Raw genomic sequence first — 9,474 nt, forward strand, 5'->3', positions numbered from 1 at the left:
CCTGCTCCCACCTGGCCACTAAGTACTTACTTTCCAGAGCCCTCCCTTGGCAGGGATCCCATTTCCTTGTACTATTGGTTATCCTATTTTTTATAAATCTTGTTTCTCCATAACTTGGCTGCAGGTTGGGGAAGGTTTGCCATTCTTCTCCCCCTATCCCCACAGCTATGCCCAACATGCTAGAGGGCACCACCATTCATCAGTTAGTGGACACCATCTTCAACTGCTGAGGCCCCAGGCGCCTGCCACCTTACACAGGGTTTCATTATTAGGCTCCATCCCACCTGCTCCCAGCAGCTTGAGGATCAAATGGAGGACAGAACAGTCAGTCTATAGCATTTTTCTTTTCAGGCGAGACTGAAAGTCTTCAAAATTTAAGGCGTGCTGTGCTTGCAGAGAAGGCTATGTGTTTATTCATCCTCTTCTTCCAAGGGTGACACAATCAGGATGCTATCCAACATCCTGTAGTCTGCCGCCAAAACCCACCAAGTCAGCTGCATCTGGAAACGCACACACACGCTCTTACACACACACTCACACACAGTCGCATGCTCTCTGCTGCAGAGCCATCCTGTTCCTCAGTTTCCCCACTTTCTTTTTTTGTGTGTGTGTGTGGTTTTTGGCCAGGGCTTGGTTTGAACCCACCACCTCTGGCATATGGGACCAGCGCCCTAGCCCTTTGAGCCACAGGCGCCGCCCAGTTTCCCCACTTTCTCACAGTTCCAGGCCCCAGTGGCAGGAAGCAGCACCAAGGGTCTGGTTATCCACCTCTTATCCACCTCTGCAAATGCTGCCCACCCTCCCTCACACAGCTCTGCTCTCTTGGGAGAAGTGTATGGAGTTCAGAGCGGTCGTCACCCCCAACTTGTAGTTGGAATGCAGTCTGTCATTCCAGGGGCTGCAGACCAGGGGCCACCAGGACCAGTGGGGTGTCAATCTATGGAGCACGTGTGTACACCTGCACACACACAGGATGCCACGGGCCCTGATGGAGACGGTGCTGTTTCCCCTGGTGTCAGGAGATTGACCCAACCTCCCTGCTTTGCTGAGGGGTGACTCTCATTAATGCAGACTCTCTGGCCACGATGTACTTGGCATCAACAAGTGATCTCAGCCGCGCTGCTTGCCCCAAGGTGCCTGCCCCAGAGAGCTCTTCTAAGCTAGGTGGGCTCACAGCAGCCTCCGAAGCATTTCCTGCACATTTCAACAACCACAGCTCAGAAATAAAGTCAGGCTGCCCACTGGCTACCAAGCCCAAGGGGTGGGAACAGTCAGCAGGATCCCATGACTGGTTCAGGAACAGACAAGTGACTGAGGTTTGCTCATTAGGAAAGCTCACCTAAGCCTAAAGTCACAGAGGATAACAGAGCCATTGTCTGCCCAATCTCTGGGCTTTCCCCTTTTCCCTGGCTGTATCCCCTTTGTTGAATGAGTTAATTGATTGGAGTTCTCTGTTATTTGCAACTGAAAGCATCTTGACTGCTACAGTCTCCAAAGTGAAACTCTTCCGGATACAGAGGAATCGGGAGCAAGTAAGAGACAGCAGGATGGTGTGGAAAGTAAAATGTCTCAGTGTTTTTTTGTTTTTTTTTTTTTGAGAAGGAAGGATGTCAAAGATGACACCAACACCTCACTGAGGACCACCATGTGCAAACTAAGCCAAGTGAATCACAGTCTCTCAGTCCTTTCCCACTTCAGGGAGCAGACATCACCCCATTTTATAGGTGAGCAAACTGAGACACACAGAAGCTATGGAACTAACAAGGGCAGAGCAGGGACTTGACAGCAGGCAACCCCAAATCACTCAGACATCGCCTCCCCTACTGTTAGCAGCCTCCCAGCTCAATCATTTGGTCACTCTACACACACTCCCTGGACACATCTGCTATGTGCCAGCACTGGGATGGCTGCCAGTGAAGAGATGAGGACACCAGCCCCTTGACCTCAGGGGGCTCAGTTTAAACACAAGTGCCTAGAGAGCCCCCCAGGTAACACACATGGGTGAAGGGGAGCAGTAGAGTAATAACTAGGAGGACAACAAGAGCAGCAGCTAACAGTGCTCACATGCTCGCCGTGTGCAACTCTAATCTCACCTAATCCACACATCCGCCCTATGATGTAGGCTGGAATAGCATTTCCACTGCACAGATGATACAACTGAGGCACCAGAAGATGATATAATTCGCCCAAGTCCACACTGGTCAGGAGAGTGAAGCCAGGGCATGACTGGAAAACCTACGCTTCTAACCACTTGGCTCTGCAGACTGCTGGAGGAAAGACAGATGCTGACCTGGCCGAGTGTGAAGTCTCACAGCAGAGCCTGTGCCCAGCTATGTCTGCGGTGGCCACAGCTCTACAACTTCCAACTGACTGTGGGAATGACCGCAGGTCTACTGTTGCTAAATCTTACAATTTTTCAAGAGAATCCAGAAATCTAGATTTTTATGTGAAATCTTATTTTCAAAGGTTGACAATCAATGCAAACTGAGAATACTATGAGGACCCGACACAACATGTCAGGGGGCTGGTCTGGGCCAAAGGCCTGACAGTCTGCAACCCGGGTCATGCAGAAGAATGAATGGAAAAGACCAGGGTGCACCACCACCACCACCCCTTTGGAGACCCACAAGAGGCTGCTCGACAGCAAGGAGCCTTCAGGCAGGGCAACTTAACTTGGAGCCTGGTGGGAGGAGAACACTACAGCCTCTGGCCCTTTCCACACACCCAGCTCTCTGGGGGGCTCACTCAGGGGGCTCTCCATGTCTTCAAAGCTAGCAGAATATAGAGTTGGCATCTCTAAGCTCTGCACACACAATGAGGAACCCCATGGGGCCATTATCCTCTCTCTAATCACTAACAAGCTTTGGGCTCCTGAGCCAGGCCCCAGCTTCTGTGTCATCATTTCTTTGGCACATCAAAGACAACCACCAAAATAATAGCTGCTCAGGCGGGCTGCATGCTTCCAGCCTGGCCTTCCAGAACAAAATAGAGAACAGCATTTTGTTATGCAGCCCAGTGGATAACTAGGACGTCCTTTTCCAGACCAGGAAATGCTCTGTCTGAGCCTTCTAAAACCGCTCTAACCACCAGCCAAGAAGAGCAGCCCCTTTAACCAAGAAGCAAGGTGGGATTTGGAGATACCACGTCTCACAGTTTGCCCACACACAAAAACAGGCTTTTTATCCAAAAGGAATTAGAATCTGCTAAATGACCTAAACCAACAAAGCCAGTGAAGCTGTGAGTGAATAAAGACCCTTGAGATCAAACCTCTCAAACTAGATTGGTTTTTCGGGTAGGAGTGGAGAGATACCCCAGGTCTTCCATGAAGTTCTCTAGTGCCATGGACCACGGACACTTTTCTACCACTGGGGCTCCCATGCCCAGCATCCACTCCACCCACTCACCTCTGTGCTCAGCCAGACAGACAGGAAGCCCACTCCCCAGGAGAGCTCCAGCCCTGGGACTGGCCCTAGTAAGTCACTGAGCGATAAACCCAGGAGTCATTGCGCCACTGGGAGCCTTCTCTAACCCTGTTCCTGGCACAAACTGCCCTACCCCCAGCTTTAGCTACTCCCAGCAGCATGGGCCTTAAATAGCCAGAGCAGAGGCCTCTGGCCAGAACCCACGGTCATAAGCACAACTGTCCTTGAGCCCAAGAGGAATCCTAGGAATTTTCCCAGGAAAGGCTTAGGCTCTGGTTCCAGGATTCCATAGTAAGCCTCTAAGCCCAGGTCAGAGGTTACGAGAAATAACCAAAGGATTGTATACGGGAAGGTGGGGGGTAGGGATTCTGCTACCCTACTCCAGGAGGGAAGGAAAGCAGGAGATACCTGTCTCAAATCAAGAGAACACCTGGGAAACAAAGCATCTCTCTCCTACAGCTGCAACAGAAAACTTGGGAGAAGCCTCAATCAGGGATCAGCCTTCATGGTGCCAGCAAGATGGCAGACAAGATAATAATGGTGAGATGGTAGTGAGGGCACCGGTCATCCTCATAAGGCCAGCCCTGCCCCACCCCACCCTGGGAAGAGACGGAACCTTTGGGAACAAAACTATCCCTAGGAGCCCATGGCCACCTCTCCCCTGACCCCAACACTCCATTCTCCCTGCTCCCCTATTGAGACACTTTCTTCTTTTACCGCCTGCAGACAACCAGGCTGCAGCATATTAACTTGAGATGGTTTGTTTCACACTTTTCTAGTCAATATTCCGTTTCCAGGAAGCTCATAGTCAGTCACTGGGTGCTGGGCCACACTCATCAACCTTACCCCCAGGCAGAGGACACAGACACATTGTTCAGCTTTGTTGCACTGTCTGAAAGGAAGTGGTCCATCTCACCACATAGGAGGTGAGGGAAGCGCTCAGAGCAGAAGGTACGAGAACCCTAGGTGTTTTTATTTCCTCACTGGGATCAGGGACTTCAGCAGCAGCCACCACTGCCTTACAATAGAGAAAGCCACGGGTGGTCTTGACATCACTGGAAGGGGAAGACAGCCTTTGTTCCACAGCCAATGAGACCCCACCCTTGGAAGGGGGAATGTGGGCAGCAAAGGTGCCCCCTGGTCCCTCTTACCCCTGGATGGACGCTGGTAGTAGGAATGGGCAGAGGAATCCATGGGCACCTACATGGGCCGGGAGAGGCTTACAGGGCCCTGCTATCCTTCTAACATACCCAGACCCCACAGCCAGGTCTGGCGAGTGGACTTGGGTCCACACCCACAGGGAACAGCCAGCCACTTGTGATCTGAAATGGATCCTTACTCCCTCCACGTGTATGATGGTGGCCGAGAACTGACTACGAGCTATGTGTTCTGAGGAGGATATCTAATTTGCCCCAGAGCACATAGGGCAACTGCAGCTAGAGCCAAGTTGCCCCTTGCCTCATCCCCTGCTGCCTATTCCCAGCCACAGTTGCTCGCATGAGCTCTGAGGATGCAGACGGCACCACAGGAAGCTAGCAAAATGCCCACAGCTCTACCACACGGGCATGCAGACCTTGGGGGTATCCATTTCCCAGGCAGATGTGTCTCCTTCCTGCCCACACAGCTCCACCACATCTGGTTGTCTGGTAAGGCTTGTGCCCTGGGGGCCATGCCTGGAGATCCTGAGACCCAAGCTGGCAGCGCAGAGGCTGAAGGCTCCAAAGGATACACAGGCTGCTGGCCCTCAGGCTCTTTGCTCTATCATCCTGCAGTTGCTTACTTCTAGTGACTGGACTCAAGCCACAGAGACACTCATGGTGGTGACTGCCCCAAATACACACCTCCACTAGCCCATCGCAGGGCTCAAATCTCAGAGGGCTCATCCCCTCTTTCACCTCAAGGGGTACTGAGGTGCTGTGGTTTAGACCTTGGACTCACCCTTTACTAATCAATGACCAAAGTGTACATCCTCAACCAACACCGGGCTGCTGGCATCAAGATGATGGGCACAAAGCACCCAGTGCCCTCCCTGCCATCTAAAGCATTTGATAAGAGTCAGACCCTGGGTTCCCAGCCACTGTCTATTCTCCCTCCTCCTTGGCACTATGATCAGCCTTCTTCTTGCTACTTCTCTGTTCCTGTCCCTAAGGTCAGTCCCTTACCACGTGCTCCCTTAGATCACCAATGCCTTCCCTCCGGCCTCATAGCTCTGACCCATTCCGATCATGATGCCAAGCAGACGTTCCTAAGGTAAGCACCCATGGCAAGACACAACGCCCACAAGGGAGGGAAGGCAAGGCAGACCCACCTCCCAGGAAAAGGGGTGGAGCTGCGGCCTTGCAGGTGGGGTTCACACAGTGACCCCTTAATATCACCAGGCACTGAAGTCTGCAGTCATCCCTTGCTCAGCTCTCATTTCTCCTTCAGAATGGATCTACAAGGAGGTTACTAGCCATTTTTACAGGACAGGGAGTTACCATACCACTCTGTGACAGGGGCCTTAAGCCTCACTTAGGTGAGAGGGCTGCCTCCCACATCTCCTCCCACTAGTCCTTGCTTCAGGAGGGAATAGACACTCTCTGGATAGCCTGCTTCTTGGAGAAGTGTCAAGATTTCAGGGGTGACAACGGAAGTGACAGATGGTGCTGGGGATAAAGCAGAGACGGGGGTGAGTGACTGGCTGGGAAAACTGCCAGTGTGAGGCTGCCATGCTGCACGTTTCTTTTTTTTTTTTTTTTTTTGGTTTTTAGCCGGGGCTAGGTTTGAACCTGCCACCTCCAGCATATGGGACCAGCGCCCTACTCCTTGAGCCACAGGCGCCGCCCAATGCTGCATGTTTCTTTCCTCTCCTCCCCTCAGCCTTACTTTCCCCAGGCCTTAGAGGATCCCTCACCATGGAGTCTGAGCCTGCCCCATGAGATTCTGGCAAGAAAAACATAGAAGCTTGCCCTCAGGGCAAGAAGGGATAAGCCCCAGAGCCAAAGCAAGAGTGGGCAGGAATCTGGCAGCCCAAGGAGGGCAAAGGGCAACAGAAACTGCCCAGAGGGCTATCCCACGCATGCATATGCAGGAGACATCAATCTTAATCCATGGCTGAACTAGGATTGAGCAGGGCCTCGTCAGGATGTCAAGGCTGCTGGGTCTGTGATGTATACACAGTGCTGATGCTGAGGCTGACAAGATACTTTAGCATATTTCCAAACATGCCACAGACTACAATTAACTCCTCATGAACTCTTAAGAATCAGTATGGCTATGCCCATTTTATAGCAAGATAAAGAAAGGAATGATTTTCCCAAGATGATGAGCCAGGAGGGGAGAATAAAGTCTAGACTGCTAAATTCAGGCCAAACTCCACCCAAATTCAACCCTGTCCAAATCCTCCCAAGAGGTTGACAGCCCAAAGAGTGAAGGGTGTGGAAGGTGTCCATCCCTCCAGCTTAACCTGGTACAATAACCAAGGCTCCTGAGCTCAGACTCTACACCCTTACCTGAGTTGGTCCCCTCTCTGTGCTTGAGCCCACCTGGGGATAACACCCAAACTCCTCCCATGGGGGGGAGCAAATGGTGCAAGAGCAAACACAGGAGGTGAGGAGAGGCCAGCCAGAGCCTGGCAGGGCAGACGGGCCTCTCAGATAACTCTCCGTGGACCATCTTTAACCCTAACCCAATGGAAGTCGCTACGGAATGCTAAATAAGAGGCAAACACATTCTGTGCTGCCTTCTTACACAGAGGGCTAGTCTTCATATACACATGAGCCCTAAGTAACATGGATTACTTACTGTGTCCTTACCACATACCAGACACAGCTCCAGGTACCTCACCTAGATTCTCTCACTGAATCCTCAAGAACCCTATGAAGGGAGTAATACTTTTATCCAATTATATAGATGAGAACACCAAAGGGTTAAATAATTTGCCAAGTGCACATGGCCACCAAATACCATCTCTGATTTCTATCAGGCTGTCTGATTCTGGTTATTCTACATACCATTCCCACCTGCAAGATCAACTGTTAGAGCAAGCTCTGGCCACAGACAAGACCCAGACATAACTTTCTGGTCAGCTGGAGAGAGAAAATGTACACAGACGCACACGCAGAGACGCTGGAGCCTCACAGGTCTCTTGGCCTCTGGCTAATCAGTATGTCTGTCAGAATCCAAGCCTGCCCTCCTCTTTACACAAATTCCAATTCACAGCACAGGGTGAAGGGAATCTCTGAATGGCCCAACCTCTGAATCTGCTCCTCCTGTATTTAAACTTACTTAACTGACACACAACCCCCCCCCTCAATGGGAATAACCCCCCCAGTCTAGAAATTATGAAACCAAGAGTTTCTGCTTTAATTATGCATATTTCCAAAGTAGACCAACAAATGTATTTTCAGATTAAAGGGAAAATTTACATATATAAATTCAGATGACAGTATTTATAGCATTAATTACATAAGTCCTGGTTCCCTTATTTAGCCCCAGAAACGATTCGTTATCATCCACATGTTCAGAATTCCCCCCTCCTCCCAACAGCCCTGAGCCCTCCCTCCCCTCACCCCTCCTCTCTCTCCTCCCCCTTCCAGCCGACCAGGGCCTCGCAAGCTGGCAAGAGGACACAGCTTCCTTCACTGTCACAGCCCAGCCTCCCAGACACACCCAGATCCAGCCTTACACACCAGGGGACGTGCAGACACAAACCCAAAAGGCCTCCCTCCCCGAAAGAATTGTAAAAACCTTTAGTGAGTTGGCGGCGGGCTCAGGTCCAGGGACCCCAGCAGGGACCACCAGGGACGTCGACCCGCCAGAAGGCGGACCTAAACGCCCACTGAGCTGTATCTGGATTCGCTCCAGTTCCTGGGGAATGGCTGCCGCAGACCCGACCACTGAGGCCTGACCTGCCCAGAGTCGCACACCGGATCCTGGCGCGGGGAAAGGGGCGGAGGGGGGAAGAGGTGGAAGGAAAAGCGGGCCCAGGGTCTTCAGGGCTCAAGTCTGCAAGTGGCGAGCTCGTTTGGGGGACTCCCTCACATCCCTGGGGCTTCGTCCTCACCCGCTGTACCTATCCGACAGCACCTGCGTTGCAGGAATCTCCCCAACTGTGCTGAAACAAACAACCTGGGCGATGGGGTCAGGAGTGTCCCGGATCCTCCCCTGCTGCCCCTGGAGTCCCAGTCTCCCCGCACCTGCCCGGAGCCAAGTGGGTCTTTGGTTCTTCCCGCGAAATGGGTTTGCCTGGTCTGCGCCCGAGGGGAGCGAGCCCAGCCAGCCGCCCCACAAGGCGCCCAGTCCGACGCTCCGGGGCCCCCAGCTAACGCGGCCGACAGCCGGCTCCGGTGTCCCCGAGCTGGCCCGGCGTCGAGGCCCGGCCGCGCGGCGCTGACAGCCCGCTTCGCGCCCCCCGGCCGGCGGCAGGGCGGCCCCTTCCCGCGCCCTGCGCCTCCCGCGCGCGCCGCGACCCAGCGGGGCCTCACCGAGACGCGTTCCAGATCGGTGGCCGCCATGGCGAGCTCCGCATCGGGCGGGCGAGCGCCAGGGTCTGCGACGGGGACCAGCCGGCTGCGGGACGCGCTCCGCCCGGGCGGCTGCGGCTGAATGGATCCAATATGGCCACTTCCTGGAAACTCCCCTTGGCGGCGGCGGCGGGAGAAGCCGCGGAGCAGCCCCCGCCCCCGCCCGCGGGACCGGCCTCCCCGCCCGGCCGGGCCAAGAGCGCAGCCGGAGCCTCGCCGCTGGGACGGCCGGGGGTCTCCGCTGCGAAACGGGAGGTGCCAGGTGCCGGGGCTGCTGGGACTTGTAGTCCGCGAGCTGGGGGGCCGGGATGTCAGTGTGTGGGGATCTGGGGGTCCGAGATCGGTCCCCGGCGGCCTGCCGCATGTCCCCTGGAAGCCTGGGGCCCAGCCGGGGTGGAGGTATCCTGAGCCAGCGGGCTAGGAAGCTTGTGCGCTGGGAAGAAGCAGGACTCAGTGGGTGACCTGGGGGACGCTCCCACCGGGCTGCCTCCACCCGCTGGAGCCTGCAAATGTGCTGGGACCACTCGCCAGAGTGTGGCCGAGCTGCA

General features: G+C 54.1%; 1 protein-coding gene across 8 annotated transcripts in view; it reads right to left on the reverse strand.

The window, feature by feature from the left end:
• Positions 1-9,228, reverse strand: part of SEPTIN8 (septin 8) — a 25,966-nt gene extending 16,738 nt beyond the window's left edge. For 6 of the 8 annotated variants that reach the window (XM_053566286.1, XM_053566285.1, XM_053566289.1 and 3 more), the window contains exon 1: positions 8,888-9,061. In XM_053566286.1, coding sequence (XP_053422261.1) covers positions 8,888-8,917 — 30 coding nt within the window. In that variant the 5' untranslated portion in view covers positions 8,918-9,061. Of the gene's footprint in view, positions 1-8,887 lie in introns of all 8 variants that reach the window. The other 2 variants (XM_053566293.1, XM_053566291.1) reach the window with 2 other exon arrangements.
• Positions 9,229-9,474: the final 246 nt, after the last annotated feature.

Source organism: Nycticebus coucang, chromosome 17 (assembly GCF_027406575.1).
Source record: "Nycticebus coucang isolate mNycCou1 chromosome 17, mNycCou1.pri, whole genome shotgun sequence".
NCBI classification, from domain to species: Eukaryota; Metazoa; Chordata; class Mammalia; order Primates; family Lorisidae; genus Nycticebus; species Nycticebus coucang.